The 19,655-nt window shown below is 38.7% G+C and overlaps 1 protein-coding gene across 2 annotated transcripts; it reads right to left on the reverse strand.

Annotated features, from left to right (window-relative positions):
- Nucleotides 1-12,134: 12,134 nt before the first annotated feature.
- On the reverse strand, nucleotides 12,135-17,805 carry LOC122061088 (non-functional pseudokinase ZED1-like). 2 transcript variants are annotated; one of them, XR_006134558.1, is made up of 2 exons: nucleotides 15,609-17,804; nucleotides 12,135-12,496 (listed from the first exon to the last, which is right to left on the reverse strand). XR_006134558.1 is itself a non-coding variant. In XM_042624273.1 (2 exons), exons 1-2 carry the CDS (start codon nucleotides 17,506-17,508, stop codon nucleotides 12,477-12,479), a joined length of 1,146 nt encoding a protein of 381 aa, XP_042480207.1. In that variant the 5' UTR covers nucleotides 17,509-17,805; the 3' UTR covers nucleotides 12,135-12,476. The 2 variants fall into 2 exon arrangements, 1 of the variants encoding a protein (XP_042480207.1); XM_042624273.1 differs by having other exon boundaries at nucleotides 16,383-17,805.
- Nucleotides 17,806-19,655: the final 1,850 nt, after the last annotated feature.

Genomic DNA, 19,655 nt, shown 5'->3' on the forward strand with positions numbered 1-19,655 from the left:
TTGGATCTTGCTATCTTGCTAATCCTACTTGGATAATCAAATCTAAGGTCTAATGGGAGGTGTGCATAATGATTTTGAAGGATTTGGTAGGAGTGTTGGTGAAGATCTAGAGTATTTAGAGGTTCTTGAGCAAAAGAAGTGAAATTTGGGATTTCATAAGTGTTCTTGAGAAAAAGGTAAGAACCTTCCTTTTCTTTTGTTTTGATCTTAGATCTAGGTTTAGGATACATGATTGGACCTTAGATAAGTGGTTTGAGTCACTGGATTGTCCCCAAACAAGTTCCTTAAGCCGGAGGAAATTCGGGAATGAGGTTGGAAAATTTTCATTTAATGACTGGGGGGTATTTTTACCGCATATTTCTTCTGATTTTAGCCCACCTGAGTTCCCAGAACTCAGTTTCTGGGCTCTGGAGAAATGGATGGGCTAAAACTGACGAGCGACATAGCCCACTGATCTTCTGGTTTTAGCCCACCTGAGTTCTCAGAATTTAGGGCCCGTTTGATAACGTTTCTACTGTTTCTGTTTCAAGAAACGGCAGAAACATAAATTTCCGTTTTTAGAAACAGAAACGGAATTGAAGGTGTTTGATAAGTCATGTTTTTAGAAGTCGATGGTAAACAGTGAAAGAATTACCACAAGTCGTTTCCAGAAACGGCGAAACAAGTTGAACTTGTTTCGCCTGGGTCGTTTCTTGAATCATAAATAAGTAAAAATTTATATTTCTATTTCTAAAAATAAGTGAAATAGAACAGTTTTATCAAACGCTTTTTGCTTCGTCTCTACTGTTTCTGGAAACAGAAACGATAGAAACGCGTTTCTTGAAACGTTATCAAACGGGCCCTTAGTTTTAGGCTCTGGAGTAACCGGTGGGTTGAAACCAGTGGGCTACATAGTCCACCGGTCTTTGGCTTTAGCCCACCTGTCTTTCCAGAATTCCCAGAATTGGTCCAAATTTGATGGGTAACCCCCATTTATGATTCTAAACCCGATTTTAGTGTTAAAATATGATGATTTTGAACCCAAAATAGTGAAATGATAAACCATTATGTTTATGATAGGTTACACTCAATATACGCATACCCACACATCGGATCTTTTCCGTACCGGGTACAAGCACCGTGTACATATACAAGTAAGTGGAGAGTGGACTCTGATTTAATTTCGGAATGTTATGCATCATTTAACATATGTTAGTCTAACCATGTCATTATGTCACTTATGTGTAGACTAGACATCACATATGGCATATCATGCATTTGAATGTACATTTACATAATATGCTATGCTTTGTGTTATGATATGCATGCTAGATTTTAGATGTCGTAGTCGACTTAGAAAAGAGTGCATGGTGGCTTGTGGTATGGGATGTAGCACCATTCTGTAATCGTACTATGCTCATATAAATGCATGTGGCTAGGATGTGATTTTCCCTTGTGCTACGACCCTTCCCAACAGGGGTTTACGTGTTGGGGGATCATTCGGGAGAAGCATTGGGTTACGATTGTCAAAATCCTACAACTGTTAGAAGTATGCATGGCTGATCGCCAGGACAATCAGTAACTCCAGTGGTATATTCAGAGGGCCAATCATACTGCTTTTATTTCTGGTGGAGTCATTTGTTGGGAGTCGTCTTACATTTTAAATTTTGGTACCAACGGTGGGTCTTCTTCGACAACCATATGGGTGTATTGCGGGAGGGGTCGTGGCTAGTACCCGGGGTATACGCACACTGTGGTTGTGAGTAGCACAAAACCTATGACCTAGTAATGTTGTTAGGCTAATAGGGTTAAAAGGAATTGCATATAGGCGCATTTGTGCTGTGACTGTTTGTGTGGTTTTCTTTATGTAGTCTTCCTTTCCACTTACTGGGCTAGTGAGCTCATCCCACGTACACAACTCTTTTTAAGTGATTTTGCCAGTTACTCACCTGGCGATCAGGAGGTGGGCTCCACTGTGGAGTTTCCATCTGAGGACTAGTGGGCCCCTAACGAGCTCGAGCACCGTGCCGATTGCACGTGCGAGGTTTGCACTGCATGGCAGCTGTGACTCCTGAGTGATTCTTTTTTATTCTTTTTGACATACTCTCTTTTTGTTACTTGATGTTTAAATTGTTAGATTTTTGTATATATATCATACCTTCGGGCCCAAATGTATGTAATTTTTATAACTAAATTTGGGTATTGAGTATTTGGAAAACAATTACAGGTATTATTATGAACAGGTCTTCCACTGAAAATATAGGTTTTATCTAGATTAGTAGATGTATGTTGTATTACAGTTACTGCATTGTTGATCCTGACATGTTTGTAAGTTAACCGGTGTTAATTCGGTCACCGGATCGGCTTTATGCAGGTGAGGTGTGACTTAGAAAGGTTAGACGAGAGAAGAAACAACCCCCCCTTTTTGCCTCAAGTACCCAAGCTATTCACTTACCATCTTGAAGAAAAAACATCTAAGTTTTTAGGGGGAGACAAAGAGTCATGGTTCAAACATTTAGTCTCATAGAGAAAAATAAGATCAGGTTTCCATTTTTTACAAATTAAAGATAAACATTTTTTGGTAAAAGACCCATTTAAGCCAGGAACATTCCAAGCTAATATACTCATGATCAATCACAAACCAGCAAACTAGCTGGAGAACCTCAAACTAAAAATACTAGAAAGCACATAAAAGAGACACCAAAAAACTAGCCACACATACACTCATAACTACCTAAATGAAAAGTAAACCAATTAATGGCTTAAACGAAGGTGGTACCCGGTCTGGCACGGGAGTATCCCCCATATCACCTATGGAGTCAAAACCTTCATTAGCTCGATTGACCGATGTATCAGCAGAGGCAAAAGGAAGGGCCTCCAAGGAAGAAGACACCTCAGCAATCCAAAGTTTGTGAGCAGAGAGAAGAGACACCGGGCATGCAGAAAAAGAGATACAATCAGTGATAAGGTTCTTAGTGGTGGTGAGTTCCAGCTCAGATGAAGCACCCAATGAATCATCAAACTTTCTCTTCTTGTAGAACCATAGCTTGGCCCCAGCAGACGGATCATGGCTTGTAGCAGCTCTGATATCAAGTGGCTCGTCAGTAGTCTTACACCCCAAGGAAGCAAACGAAGCATCTTTGTCAGAAGAGTTCGTCATCACTTGGTTGGCAGAAGATTCTTTCCCAGTAGAGTAAATATGCTGATGAATAGTGACCGAAACTGGTGATCAATCTTTACCCCAAGCAAATCCAAATTTTGAAACATCTGAGATGAAGGGACTTGGTGGGCAACTCCTTGCACCATGCCCAGAACCAAGGGAGGTAAGTCTTCAGAGGAGCCCGAAGGTGGGAGGGAACGGAACATAATAGTGTGACTGCACATTGCATCGCTTAACACTGCAGAAGGAAATACAGGTCCATCCATATCCTCGAAGCAAGCAGAAGAAGGGTCCGAAGCTTTGAACAGAAAAAGGTTTGCCATGACAAAATCCTCACAATCATCGAGAAGCCCCTTACCCGAAGACATAATTGGAATTTCCAGCCCCTTGCTATTACCAGCAGAGAGAGAGGGACAAAAACCATGTGGATGGCCGTCCATCGCCCCGCAGCTAACATCGGTAGTCCATTTCCAAAAATTTACCATTAGTGGGGGAGTAAGAGCATTATCATAAAAACCACATGGAGGTAGCGGAACTCCATGGGACCCATTCACAAAAGGGCAGTGGATAGTATCATGATAAATGCGACCACAGATGAAACAAATGGAAAAGAGTTCAGATTTGGTAACTACCGACCCCAAGGAGCCATCAGACAGACGAATATTTGTAGAGACAAACACAGGTAGCCTTTTTTTTAACATCAATTTAACTCTAGTAGTGAAGGGGGGGAGTCCCAACTCAACCGGATTAAGAAAAACCTCTAAAGGTTTACCAAACTTGGCCACGACCTTTTTAATTTTCTCTTCCAAAAAGCATTCTTCTGGAACCTCAAACAGTTGAACCCATAAAGGCAGGAAATCTTGTTCCAACATATGAGACACCTCATCCAGGGCATGCAGAACAATATGCATCAAGGACTGGTGAAACCACCAAGGAGCAGCATCAAAAACCATATTCCTCAACTTAGAGTTCCAAAATTCCACAAAAAAACTACCTTGCTCAAAGCAACAGATGTAGGAGACTCCCTTGTTTTCCCATAAGGAGAAAAGAAAATCTCGTAACTCATCAAGACCAGGCTTGGAATGTCCCATAATGTAGCCAAAGAAAGAGAAGGGGGAGGAAACACAACACCTGACCTGGGACGAACCACTCTCAAATTTGATCAACGATGAAGGCCCCGCAGCCTCACCCAAAGCAAGCCACGAAGGGCAGAGAGTAGCCTTCTAGATAGAACGAGGGGGCCTAGAACGACCCAACGCCCTCCGAGGGTGGACCGATTCGGAACTGGCATGAGAGATCTTCATGGTGCTTTCACAAGGCAAGGAGGAGGGAGATGAGCCGATGATGCCCGGAGCAGAAGACTGCGCCATGAATGGGCAGGATCGACGACAGCCAACAGTGAATCCAGAACACAAACAGCTACCGAAACCCACACCAAGGAGACTGCAGTACTAGTCAAGAAAGGAATCAACCGAAACACAAGCAAACACAGGAAACCCAGGGAATATCAACCTCAAGAGGGGAAAACAGGAAGATCAGAGAAAAACTCACACCCCAGCCAGCGCCATAGAACGAGCCAAGAAAATACAGAGTATGGTGTGGAGACAGGAAACGGACAAATGACATGACCCTTGAGGAGAAAGGAGAAAACCAGCATCGACAGTTGGAAAAAACCACCTCAAAACCGTAGATACGAAACTAGAAAAAATCGAAAAAAAAAAAAACGTATAAGATTACCACAACTCGTACGTACAAAAAGGAGGAGGGGAAGGCCCGCTGGGAGTGGAGCAAAAAGAAAAAGAAAACGATAAGGAATAAAAACAAAGAATACAGGTGATACATCGGTAAGAAAATGAAAGGAAAAACACCCACAGGGATATGGAAGGATACGGCACCAGACCGGAAAAGAGGAGAAGAAACTAAGGACTCAAACGGTGAAGGGAAGACGAGGAAACAAAATGGAGAAAAACTAAGGGAAGCACTATAGGGAAAAGCATGACAAGAACTCAAGAAGGCCCGTTTGATAACGTAACCAGAAACGTGTTTCTGTGTTTTTTTATTCTCAGAAACAAAGAAACGGCATAAATACCGTTTGGTAAAAGTGTTCTGTTCCACTTGTTTCTTGAAATATAAATTGAAATTTATAACAATTTATGCTTCAAGAAACATGAATGACGAAACAAATAAAACTTGTTTCGCTAATTTCTCAAAACAAAAATGGGGCACAAAAAATCGATATTGAAGACGAAGCTACTAGACTCCTTAATCGCATATCTGTATTTTTTCGTCTCCGATGAAGTCTAGCCAATCCGAAGCAGCTTCATCGTCGTCCACTACAGCGTTTTCCAACCCACCACAGCAACCGCTAGCGGTTTCGGCGACAACATCATCATCGACGGCATTAGAGAAAATGGCTTATCTATCGATATCTGCTGCAGAAGAAACCTTTGGGTCCAGCGAAGGGGGCGGCCAGGTTCATCGCCGCATCTTCCACTCCTCAGGTCCTACCTCTTACATTCGTAAATCGTAATCGAACTCTGGATCTCAATCTACCGGCGGCACTCCGCTGCAAGGCCCCAATCAATGAGGAATCAACTCCAAATTTTGCCCTAGTTCTCCACTTCTCCGGTAAATCGTAACCTAATTCTGAATCTTGATCTTCCGGGAGGCCCTTCATCTCTTTCATCCAGAATCCAAATTGTCGGACCTCAGTTGAAAGTCACGACTAGCGACTCCATTGTCCCAAGCTGCACGAAGCAGACAACCACCGTCCTTGTTGTTGCTCAAACCTGCAGGTATGCTCTCTCTCTCTCTGTCTCTCTTTTGCTCTGTCCCATTCTTCTCTCTCTCTCGCATGCTCGTTGTCTCTCTTTTTCCTAGGAACCGTGAGCCTTGGTAAGTGTTAAAACTTTGGGTAATCTAGGGTTTCATATAGTTTTGAGGTTTGTTGGTAAACCTCTTCCACAATTCTTGATCCCAAAGCTGGTTTCCTTTTCAATAACGACTCTGTTCTCATCACTGCCGATATCCTCGTATTGAATGAATCCATTTCCTTCACCCGTGATAACAATGAGGTACAATCTTCTTCCTCGTCGTCCTCAGTTGTCGTCGCATGTCCTGTTTCTGATGTATTGAGTGGGAAGTTCACTTGGAGGGTTCGCAATTTCAGTCTTTTTAAGGAGATGATCAAAAACCCAGAAGATAATGAGCCCTGTTTTCCCTGCTGGGGAATATAATCTTCGGATTAGTGTCTACCAGAGTTCCGTCAATGGGGTTGAGTATCTCTCAATGTGTCTGGAGAGCAATGAAACCGAGAAGTCTGTCGTTCTCGATCAGAGCTACTGGTGTTTGTTTCGAATGTAGGTGTTGAACCAGAAACCTGGGTTTAACCACATGCATAGAGACCCGTATGGCCGCTAATAAGAGTTTCAAGAAACAAGGTTTATCAAACACCCAAAATTCTGCTTTTGTTCCCTTTCTGTCGTTTCTTGAAATAGAGACAGCAGAAACGTTATCAAACGGGGAGAAAGAAAGGTTTTCCGCTGATTTTTTTCTTTGCAAGAACTATAGCGTCGATATACTGCTAAAATGATTGAATGAAAAAAAAAAATTACCAAAATGATTGAATGAATTTTTTTTTTTAAATCAACAATTAAAAAAATCAGAAATTTTTGTGGTAATTTAAAAAATTATTGACGTAAAAAATTTGATATAAATGCCGAGGAATCTGAAAATGTTAGTTTGAATATGAAAGTAAAACACTTAAAATTATTTATTTTGTGGTAAATTTTAAAAATTTACATCTAAAATACAATAAATAAATAAAATAAATTTTAAAAAAACCTAAAATTAATGTAGGTGATAAAAATTTACCTCAAAGTATTCCATCACCATTAATCCTACAGTAAATTTCTATACGATGACATGAAAAATCATGCAATGTATTACATCATCCCACAACCAAAATTTCTCATGTCATAGAAATATAATCCTCAAACTTTAAACCTCAAAAAATATTAAAACTCAAGTTAAACCATAAGTATTTTGATTACAACAGTACATCTAGGTTCTCATTGACACTAAATCAGCACATTTCTTAGAATTTTTTGAAATTTTGAAAATGCGGATTTTTGCCTACCAAATGATATTATGTGATATTGATTACAGCAGTAGATCTAGGTTCTCATCACCACTAATTCGGTGCAATTCCACCCTTAACGTGCAACATGTGCCCCTGGGGATGTGGACGAGAGAGAGAGAGAGAGAGAGAGAGAGAGAGAGAAGCTTCAGCTTTTGGCAGACTGCTACTGCTAATTCCGATCCATATCTTATGTACTATGGTACAGTTTTGGAGAGCAATGGATGACGATATTTTTTTTGGGTATCTTTCTTTTTGCAATTTCAGAGAACAGAAAGGTTGAGGTCATACATTGAAGAGTTTATTGGACTAGTGTTGTCTGCAATCTAAAAGCTGATTTCACATTGCCCTTTACACCTCTACTCTATAAATGATGGCCAAGTATAACTCAATCTAGATCTCGAAAAAAATTTTAAGAAGATCTTCTTTCTCATTTGCTCTATTTTATCCTTTTTATTCTACTTTTTCAACCTCTCATGGATTTTGTTGGGCCATTCGAAACCTTCTCCCTTGAAGTAAAGAAGGATACAGAGAAAGAAGTGGGTGATACTTTAGGTTATTACTTTACTGCCTCTTGGAAGAACAACCCAGCTCTTTTCCTGCATGGTAGGAGGAGGCTTTATGAGCTAGAACAGAGGTTGGGTATTGTTTAATAACACTTGATCAAGTAGAAAGACAAAGATACTTGGAAATGAAGATGTAACTGATAGGTTGACTTCTTTTTTTGGCTTACCATTTCACATAAGTTTGGAACCTTGGACCTCAAGGTTGAGTACATAATCAACAAGCCATTGAGGCTAAGAAGAGGCTTGTGATGGGTATTCTTCTTTTTGTTTTTTTTGTTTTTTTTTTTTGGTAATGGCTTGTGATGGGTATTCATGTACAATGGTTGTTGGCACCTTATTGTAATTTTCAGTTGCTGTGCGAGTTAGAAATTTTCAGCTTTTGGCTTTCTTTTACTCTTTCTGATTTCTTGTGGGTTTCAAACAAACTTTGAGCTGTAAATTAAGATCAATCAAGTCCACTTTTTTTGTATTAAATAAAATGTTGGATTTTCCATTAAAGAACGTTACGACTATAAGTGTTGCCCAATTAAATCAATGAACAACAATACAAGAGAGCAGTTGGATTTAATCATGAAATGTAAAGTACACATAGAGCCTCTTTTTTTTTTTTTCCCCTTCTATTGGATTTAGAATTACTAAACAAAACATGTGAAGCCTTTGGAAACCCCATTGATAGGCATGTTCTATTATTCATGTAATTAGATGGTTTAAGGAATTTGTATGACATCATTTCATTACTAATATCAGCTAATAATGTTGACACAGATATGGATGCACAACCACTGATATGTTGCTATGGTGGTGGTATGATGGTCATTTGGCCTTTACCATGCAAAAGAATGCAGGGTGACGATTTTACAGATGTTCGTTCAGTGAAAGATATCCAGACGTTTTTATATGGTTGGATCCAAAATTGATGAATGAATTAGAGACTATGGATCCAAAATCCATTTGCTCAAGACACATCATTATGCTGCCATTTGCACACAAACTCTTCAAAATATATTTTTATGTTGCCGGATTGAAGTCCATTTTTTAATAAAGATATGTCATCATGTTGCCCATTTGCACATAACCTTTTCAAAATACGTCGTTGGGATGCTGGATTTAATAATCGACCTTTATGCCTCAAAACAATCCATTGTTGTGTTGCCCATTTTTTGCAAAAGTCATTTATGTAAGCATTTATGCTCCCATGATGATTTCAAAATACCTAATTGCACATGTTAGGGATTTTTTCGAACAATTTTCAAACATTTATGGTGTACTCAATGCATCTTGTATATGTTAGGAGCACAAAGTTTAGGGAAGATCAGCTTCGATTGGGCAAATGGGTGCCTAGCTAACACTTTCCATGTCTGTAACCGAAGACGTACCCTACCTAAAGTTGGACTAACGCCTATCCATTATGAGTTATTTTCTTTCCTCTTTGTAAAAAGTGTGATATTTACGTATCCTAGACCTTCATCTAGGGGCTTTGCTTCTCTCTCTCTCTCTCTCTCTCTCTCTCTCTCTCACGCGCACACACACACACACACACAACATGGAGAAATAGTCAGCAATGGGAAGAGGACGGATATATGTTTTATTTTAATGATCATTATACCTACGATAGGACCTCGGCTGGGCTGGATCGGAACTAGGTAAAGTTTTGGGTTGAGCTTGGCCCAAGCCGACTTGACCCAATTTATATATATATATATATATATATATATAAATTATAAATTCACACACATTCCTCCCACACTTAAATTTTCAATCCACCGACACCATCCACACTCTTTATTTTTCGGTCCATCCCCATGACTTACACTTTTTACTTGTCTGTGTTTTCTTGATTTATTATAATAGAGTTAATAATATTTTATAAGAATGATTATTGTTGGTAATGTTTCATTTTCTCCCCCCGCCCCCACCCTTTTTTTAGTGCATGCAGGGACACAAATGATAAAATAAGGGACAGTCAAGATTAATCAAGGCCACCCGACCCTGAAACGACAAAAATTAGAAGCTAACAAGGTTAATCAGGTCCACTCCAATGCGGTTTTTTTTTTCTTTCTTTTCATTTTCTAGAGCATGGTGGAAGGGTTTAGGATAAAGGCATGGAACCACATTGTTTAGTTCCATTCTTTTTTATACCAGGTGAACAGTGGTCCTTAGATTTGGTGTTGACTGTTAACCTTATGGTTCTTCAAGTGGTAGAAAAAAAAATTTAGAATCGAGAACTTTTGTGCATGAGAACTAAACAAATAAATAAAAAAGAAAATAAGAAAAACTAACTTGTGAATGCAAATAGTTAAACTATTTTATTAATCTTTTTTTTTTTTTTTTTTTTTAATTAAGCAAACAAAGCAGTATTAAATAAGAGTATGTACAGCTCCTAAGTCTATATGATCCTTCCTATTTCCAGTAATAATATTATAAGCCATAGCAGAGTTGTTTTCTCTTTTATATACAAACTCGATGGACCTAGATAATTCCTATATCTTATGGAAAGTAACGAAATGTAAAAGTGGTCAAGCATCCTCGGTCGGATGTGGAATGAGGCGAAGTAGTTTCTTGTTGGAAATCCATACTTCATGTATATTCCATTATTCTGTTCTATCTTTCTTCAAACCTTCCAGAACTCCTTCTACTTCCACTCCTCATGATTTCATTAATGTTGCAGCCCCGCTTTTATAAGATTAATAATGTAAAAGAAAATCTACCAATAGATATATATATATATATATACATACACACACACAGAGAAACGAAGCCATATTGGCGTAAGGACCGAATTTCCCTTCACAGTAGGAGAGTTCTTTCAGCCAGATTTTTTAGGGTCCGCCACAATAGAATCATTAAATCTAGACAATGGAAATTAAGAAATGTATTTTTATGAGATACAATGTAGTTATACTCTATACTAACATACAAATAGTATATATCTACAAATGGATCTATCATATATATTATAAAAAATTCACGTAGACGGTATCATCCAAAATACAATATAGCAATCATATTTGTGTGTGTGTGTGTGTGTTTGTGTGAAATTATAGGGAAAGCTTTCTGCCATTTATTGGTTTTTGCCGGAAGGAGGAAGTAGTAGCACTCGTGAAGAACAGTCGCAGCTGCCGATGATCGAAGAGCGATAGGAAGGTCGGGGAGGAGAGAGAGAGAGAGAGAGAGAGAGAGAGAGAGAGAGAGAGAGAGAGTGAGATACATTTCTTTTTGTTTTGCTTTGAATGTCTGTGTATAGTATGTAGTTGTTACCTACTACACAGGCCGCTTAGTTGAAAACCATGGGACATTGAAAGATGGAAACAAGGGAGTTGGCTGATAAAGATGGACAGTAAAGATCATGCAATATCAACTTATCGGGCTCATCATCGAATGGACTTCCAATTGCTCGGAAATTCTCAGCTATATGGGGTGCTTGGATGGTGAAAAAACAACCGATCAAGAAGTTGGTCAACTTTATCAGCCTCATCATCGAAAACTTCTAATTGGCTGGAAATTCTCAGCTGTATGGGGGCTTGGATGGTGAGCAAAAACAATTGATCAAGAAGTTGGTGAACTTAAGAGTCATCAGAATGAGTTAGATTATGGTAACTTTCCCAAATTTCATAATACATTTCACTGTAACCTTAAAATTTTTCCATTTGGACTCTCTTTGTAACATAATTTCAGAGGTAATTGAAGAGTAGGCTCATATGACTTGTACATGTAAAGTGAAACTTTAATACTTAAAAGAGGCAAAAGATTTTTTAAGAGCTGTAAAGTGCAAATTTCACCAGCTTATGAACAGCTTTATTTGCATCCCTTGGACTGTAGCTCATTATCCTCAGTGCGGTAGTGGAATCCCTCTTTCACAATACACAAGAATCAACAAGAAATTTTAAAGACCACCTTGGACAGCTAGACCCTGTAAGGTGTCTCCTTCAATTTGACAGTTGGGAAGTAGAAGAAGTCTTCCATGGGGATATTACTCACTCATCGAAGCTAGTGGCCTCAATATCAAAACTTGCTGAAGAAGCAGAAATTCTGCAGTAACAAAGTGATCCATTTCATAATGGATAACAACACTGCAAGCATCATGATGGTAGATTTTGTCCCATCAGCATGGAGGATTTTTTTTTTTTTTTTTTTTTGGGGGGGTGGGGGGGAGGGGGATGGCGCTGAGGATGAGGCCTGTTCTTGGTCACCAGCTTGATGTGTGGAAGTTAAGGAGTATATTCATCACTTTTGTGCTTTATGTGATTAAATTGCCATGACTGTCCAATTGTATGTTTTCAAGAACCTTTTCACATCTAGCCTTCCAGAAATTGTATAAGACTGTAAAGCCATAATAGAATGCAGAACAATCCTTCTTGTTGTTATATGGGGACTGGAGATAGAAGAAAACCCACTCCTCAATGAATTGATTTTGCCACTGAGGTCATAGTATAAGTGAGGCTGAAACAAGATTGCTTTGATGAAAGGATAGAACAAAAGCAGATCTAACACCTCGCCTTAGCTTGAATTAGACCAAGAAGCATACCATGTATTCCCAATTATGCATCAGAGCATGAACTTCTTATTGAAAAAGCAATTCCATGTTTTGTAATTTCTCCCGAAGTAGGCATCAGTATATGGATTGAATGTCTAGTCAAGGGCAGTTCCATGCTTCTGTTGGAATAAAAATTTCTGGAAGACTTCAATCCACCAGAGGAGAATTATATGAAAAGTACAATGAGCAACAAAGAAATAAAATATATATAAAATTAGACTAATTCCAGTTCCATTGTTCAATTTGTTAGATTATGAACCCTCCTAACTTCTTTGTTCTGAGGCTGCTACACAACTCTAAAATCAGGGAAGGCTTCCACTCAACAGCCTATATATCATAGCTTGTTCATGTTCAAATGAACAAACAGATACAATAACAGTCCAAGTTAATGAGCTGGAAGATTTTATTTTATTTTTAGCACACCATAAGTTTTAACCCAGAAACATCCGACCTTTGGTACTCTGACCTAAATAGAAACTTCCACTTTAAGATCTCTCTAACGATGTTTCAAATGAAGAGACTTGTTGACAGGCCCATGATCTCTGTTCATGCCATTCCACTTCTTTGAGATGAACCACGCTATTGTACTGAAGACAAGATCCACTTTTTTTAGGGGTGGGAGATGGGAAGAGAGGATGTAATATGTCCAGTTTTGGAGTAACTAACTTGTATATTACAAGAAGGGGAAAATATCAATTTAACCAACAGAAAAATGCCATGAGGAGACCTCCAAAGATAATTTTTCTTTCAGATGGAAACAAATGGTCTCAGAACAAGAACACAACATTATCCACAATAATGTCTAAAATGAACGAAGTCTGAACAGCATCACGAGGATAAGTAAGATAAAAAAGAAAGCTGTCAGACTACAATCTGTGCTTGGATGATTCTGGTAAAATGAACTAAGAGTTTTTTTACCTTTTCCACTTTTTCTTGCTTAAGGTAAGCTCAAGGTGATGTCCATTTTAATGTAATCATGAAGAAACTAAAAAATCAAGTCATGCATAATTCATTCTGCGTAAAGAAACATAGGACCAAGCAATGGGTCTCATCAACTCTCAACTCAGATTAGGAGATGATAGCTTTATAGCAATATGGAACTTTCTAAACTGCCATATGTCATTCTTCTAAAAAATGGTCATTATTGTAATTTCATGATCATTTTTATATTGAAGACAAGTAGTATGGAGGTGAGGGCTCATCTTGGTTTGCTTTGAGTAGACCACAATGGTGAAAATGTTTGATAACAATGCTCTTGTAAGAGGTAAATGCTATCAATAGTGTCCAATACCAAACTTGTTATCTTATGCAACATAAGCGCTTGCATGTAGCAATAAGAATTACTTATGGTCCTATGGATATCAATTCTACCTGTTCTAAGTATATGATACTAACGGCTTTTAGTAAAAAAATGAATCTTTTCACCAGTGATTTATTTATTTTCTTTTCCAGAAAGTTCAATGTATAATATCTAAAGAGCTAAGTTGTGTATTTCTTCTCATTCTCTGATTTTTAGACATTTCACTATGAATTGGTACTAATTGATTTTTTTCCTTTGCCCAGAGGGATTGATGCAGAATTGAAGACATATTCAAGGAGGAAGAAGAGGGTCGACAGTGGCTAGTAGAGGTCGACCAGATCTAGCCTATAGGCCCACGGTTTGGGCTGTGATGGGGTTATTTAGTTTCTAAATATTCAGCACTATTTAGTTCTAATTTCAGTTGTTTTATTTCCCAGTTTCTAGTTCCTGTTTTAGTAACTAGATTTTAGTAGTTTCCTATTTCAGTTTTTTTAGTAACTTTGGAGTTTCTAAATTGTAATCACCACCATCACTATTATAAATAAAGGAGGGCTCTCACACTACAGGCCACGATTTATGAATGAAAAAAGCTATGTTGCTGTTCGCACTTATGAGTTTGCTTTGTGTGTAATCAAAGTGGTGGACTGGTGTTTGATCCGCTGACTCTTTGCGGTGTGAAGTCCAAGAGGTTTCTACAAGCTATCTCCCTTATCGTTTCTAAAGTATTCAAGGTGGTTTAAGGGCTTTAACACTGCTATACAGATCAGGTATTTATTCTTCAAATTCTGCCCAGAAAATTACCCTAATCTGTACAATCGGCCCCGCCCCTGTAGCTGCTAGAAGCCTCGGTTGTGGCTGAATCTTTGGTTGAGTCTTCCCCTCTACCAAGGTGAAACTCGATCCAACCTGGAGCCTATTCTGGTCAGCCAATCTCTGGTTATTTAAAATCTCTATTGTTTTTTTTCCTGTAGTGGATTTCTGAACAGAAGACAGAACCGATAGGGTCCTTTCTGTTCCAGTGTTTCTGTGATTGTTATTCTGGTTGGGCTGTGTTTGGGACTTATTGTTGTGTCTGAATTAGTCCTAGTAGCTGCTCTGTCTTCTGAATTGATAAAGTATCAGTTTTGGAGATCGATCTGACTGCTGAGAAATCCTTCTTCATTATTTCTGGTTTGTGGAATTATTGTCTTATATTAGTTGTTATTGGTTGTTCTTTGATTAAAAGTTCCTGCAGTTGAGACTTGGTTAGACTCTCAATCCTAGTCTACATTAGGGATATGATGTACATTTAAAATGTACAAGCTATCACACGTTGACAGAAAACAGTTTTTGAGCTACTTACGGGGATTTATGTATTAAGTATCATGATAGCATTGATGAATTGCATATTATTCAGTTTAACCACTATATTGGTAAAAATATATATTTGAACGACAAGATTATTTCTTTTGTTGTCCACTTGTCCATATCAATTGATCAACAGCCATTAACAAAAGGGTCTTCAATGATGAAGGTACATTGTTCAGATTGTCAGGAAGTTACAACATTATTTAAGAAACTTTTAGATTATACTGATGATAACCAACTACTCAGTAAAAGCATAATTTGATTGCTTTACTTGTTGTAAATCACTTAAAAATTCTTGGGCATCAAATTAAAGGTGGCAAATTATATAGATAAGGCCTTGGAACTTGTGAAAAGGAAAACAAAACAATCAACAAGAACACATACCAATTACCACCAAGAATAAGAACCTAAGTACAAGTAAAAGAAGAAACATTAGCATATGAATCATACAAAGGTTTCTGCACGAACAAAGATCAAATATCTGTTTTACTTGCCTTGGAGGCTTGGACACGAACATGAATGGAAAAGCCACACTATTTTTCAATCTATTCTCACAGGCTATCATTGTGTAGTGGATTGAATACCTTTAATTCTTCTGAGGTCATATGTCACTTCCATCATAGTAGACCTTTCCTTAGGATACATTTTGACACATTTCAGAGGAAGCTCTGCCCAGTAACTGCTCTCCGTTTCTTTCCTTCAAGATATTTGCCTTTAAGTACCTTTAGATCATTTTCACTGTCCATAGCAGTATATTTGGAATCCTTTCCATTCTGCTCAACCAATTGGTCAACATTCATTTCATCCTCAACCTCAACCAATAGTTCTGATTTGTTAGATCTAATCATCTAAACAGAACTTTTAAATTCCACCTATTTAAAAAAAAAAAAAATCCAGGAATTCAAAGCCACCTTAGCCTTAATCAAAAGTGACCATTTTATGATGTGTAAAGATTCTAGAGGTGATGCTAAATTGAGAAAAAGATGATAGATGACAGTCTACAGCACGTATCGCAGATTTCTTCCTTTGACCACATCCAGAACAAAGGGACTAATTGGCACTATCAACCCCCAACTCAAGCATTAATGCAACTCCTCTCCCAAAATAAATTCCCTTTACAGTTAATTACAATCTTTCTCAGGTCAAAGAAATGCATCCATTGGACTCACTAGCCATCCCATTAAACATCTGATCACCTGCAGCTATTTTGTGTGTTCTGCTAGGGCTAAAGAAACCAAATCAAAGAAAGTTCCTGCAGGGAATGGATATTGCAAAATCTTTTCCCTTGCTTTGTACAAGAACATAGAATGGAAAAACAACAAATATTTCTTTGCATCATTCTGAAGAGTGTTGAATACCTTTGATTCTTCTGAGCTCATATGCCACTTCCATCATAGTAGGCCTTTCCCCAGGATTCACTTTGACACATTTCAGAGCAAGCTCTGCACATGCCATTAACTGCTCTCTGTTTTTTTCCTTCAAAATATTTCTCTTTAAGTACCTTTCGAGATCATTTTCTTGGTCCATAACAGTATATTTGGAATCCTTTAAATTCATCAATTGTTCAGCCCGGTAAGATCCTGGCACACCCTCAAACACCTCCTCGAATATATGACGAACCCTCCTACCTGTCAAAATTTCAAGCAATACACCCCCAAAACTATAAACATCGCTCTTCTCTGTAAACCTCTCAGTGGAGACAGCTTCAGGATCAATGAACCCAATAGACCCAACAACCTCTGATTCTACATGTGTTTCACCCAAAGGAATTGAAATGGAGAGCCCAAATTCAAATAGTTTTGCAGCAAAGTTTTTACCTAAGAAAATATTTCTGGGTTTGATTTCCCTGTGGATGATGGGCTTAGAAGTACCTGTGTGGAGATAGGTTATCGCATCTGCTACCTCAGTCGCAATCCTTAACCTGTTATCCCACGTTAATGGTGGATGATGCTTCGAAGGGAGCTCCAATTTCTCGTAAATATGATCAGACAGATCTCCATTCTCTGCAAATTCATACACCAGTGTAGGAACTTGGGTCTCTAAGCAACAACCCAAGAGTTTCAAAACATGCTTGTGATGATTCATCTGAGATGCGACTGCGAATTCATTTATATACCAGTGGATATATCTCTCAGCATCAACTTCAGTAAACCTCTTGACCGAAATTTCACGATTTTCTAGGGTTCCTTTATACAATTTATAGGTCAAATCACTGTGAAGAACTCCGTCTTGAGGATAATTGTTGGTTGCAATCTGGAGTTCTTGCTTGGAGAAGGTACGAAAGGGAGTTGATTTGCCACCAAAGGAAGAGATTAGCTCTTCTAATATCCGACCTCCATTTTCCAACATGAATGATTCCTCTTCTGTTCTTCCCTTTAAGAATCTAAATTGTTCCTGTTCTGGGTCTTTCTTCTCAAGTCTTGTTCTAGATCCATTTTCTGTTCGGTTTCTTCCATTGTTGGGTAATTTAAAGCATGACCACATGCTTGCTGGAGACTGAATTTAACCCGCAACTCCTGTCGAAATAATCCTAATCTGAAGAAAGAAAAGAATGGAAGCAATCAAAGAACGTGTTTGCAAGGACGAGTTGCAGATCAACAACAGTAAGAAGAAGAAAATCAATAACGACTTAACGAGAGAACAAGAGCACTCGGATCTGTTTCTGAATGCTCATAGATTAGATCTCACTTTTGAAGATGAAGAAGAACAACAGGCCACCAAGGTTCTAAAACTCGGAAACGGTTAAAGCCGATATCATTTCCAGACCAGTCCAGATCGGATTGAAACGATATCGAACAGATCTATCTTTCTTTTTTTTCTTTTTCTTTTTTTTCAATCAGCTTTTATTACCATTTTATCCTTAGATCATACATGTGTATCGAGATTGAAAAGGTGAGGATCGAGGATCGGGGATCCATCAAGATCAATGCCATGCCAATCAGACTGACGATCCAATCCTAGTTTTAGAACCATGATCATGCCCAGGTTTCAAAAAAACGGAGCCATAATATGCTGATTCTGATCCGAATTGACTAGAATCATCAATTGGAAATAGAGTAGAATGGAAGGGAATTAGTCGGAGTCAGACTGGATCAATCATGGTTGACTTTGGTCCAACTTGATCAATTCACCAGTTTAATTTCTAATTCTTGAAACCATGCTAGATCTTGTATTAATTCTATCATTCTAGGAACTAGATCCTTTCAAGTATGCTAGTGCATCCAATCTGCATCAGACAACTAAGAGTGCGTGTTTGGGTGTTGCCATCCATCTGATGTGCATTGGCACATAGGACACTAGAGAGGATCTGGGCCCATCATTCTGAGTCCTCATCTTCTGCAACAAGCAATGAGATGCAATGAAGATTGGACGGTTGAGAGCATTTGGGTATACATCCCAAGGAGCTCTCAGCCACTCAATGCTCACTATACTAATGCAATGACTGCAGACGATTTTCACACCATCATTCCGCTTCTCCATGAGTTGTGTGCAAGGAGGAAAGAAACTCTCAAGAATTTAAAAACCAGGCTCAAGATCAAATCAATTGAAATTGGATCATAACCCACAACCCATTTTTTAGGATAGACTACTGAAATGATTGAATGAAAAAAATCTAATCAACAATTAAAAAAATCAGAAATTTTTTGTGGTAATTTAAAAAAGGGAAAATTGCATCCCCTCCCCTATAGTTTGCCAAAATTACACGTGGATCCAAGGGTTTAAACGAATTACTTCTCCCTCCCCTGGATTTTCTAAGATTCTTACAATTAGGTCCAATTTGTTAGTTCCTGTTAAATTGGGACTGTTAGTTGATGATGTCACCTAATAACATAACATTTAATGCCCAAAATATCCTTACTATGGTGAGATTCCCTCTATATCCTTAATATGATTTTTGGTTTTGTAGTGCTTACTCTGTTGTACCCACAACGGAATCTACTGGTGATAGGTGGTTTAGAGGCGGAAAGGATACCCTGGAAACTTGAATGTCGTTGATCTTGGTGAGTGTAAGAGCATTATGGAGGGTTTTCATGGCCGAAAGGAGCTTGGCAATGAGGTATTTATCATATGTGGCGTTTCCAACGGCGATGCTGTTGATGAGGGTTTGTGGGTGAAAAGGGCAATGTTGGCAGTGTTGCTGCCAAAATTCAGTATGAGCTAATCCTACACAAGCACAGAAGGCAGAGGGCCGGAGGTATTTTTGGGATTAGTCCTCCGATGCCCAAGTTAAAGACCGACAGAACAGTTTTTCACAGGAGTAATGGTGTGAGTCTATTCACTTACCTCTCCCCTCCTTTCGGGCTCTCTTTTATAATGCTTAGGGTTTAGGGTTTCTTTTTTGGAGTCCCCCTCGGGTCCGCCTTTTTCCCTTTCTGAGTCCTACTCGGATACGTCTTATCCCCTTCGTGGGGAATATTCTCCCTTCGGTATCTTCTCTTCACGTGGTTTACATGGTTAGAATCCTTGCGGCCTCTATCAGGTGGGCGACATGTGTCCTTCCCTTGGATACCACGCATTTTTACCTGACTGGGTAATTAATTTGGCCGTATCAGCAGCCCCCTTACTTCCACTAGGAGGCTCTTCATGTGGGAGTAATCATGTCTTTCGTCATTTTCTTTTTCATTCATGTG

The sequence above is a fragment of the Macadamia integrifolia genome, chromosome 14 (assembly GCF_013358625.1).
Source record: "Macadamia integrifolia cultivar HAES 741 chromosome 14, SCU_Mint_v3, whole genome shotgun sequence".
Lineage (NCBI taxonomy): Eukaryota > Viridiplantae > Streptophyta > Magnoliopsida > Proteales > Proteaceae > Macadamia > Macadamia integrifolia.

Coding starts and splice junctions, on each gene's coding strand:
- LOC122061088 (XM_042624273.1), bottom strand. CDS start 17,508: ATGTGGTCATGCTTTAAATTACCCAACAATGGAAGAAACCGAACAGAA. Junction 12,497..16,382: donor TGAGCTCAGAAGAATCAAAG/GTATTCAACACT, acceptor TTATTCCAACAG/AAGCATGGAACTGCCCTTGA.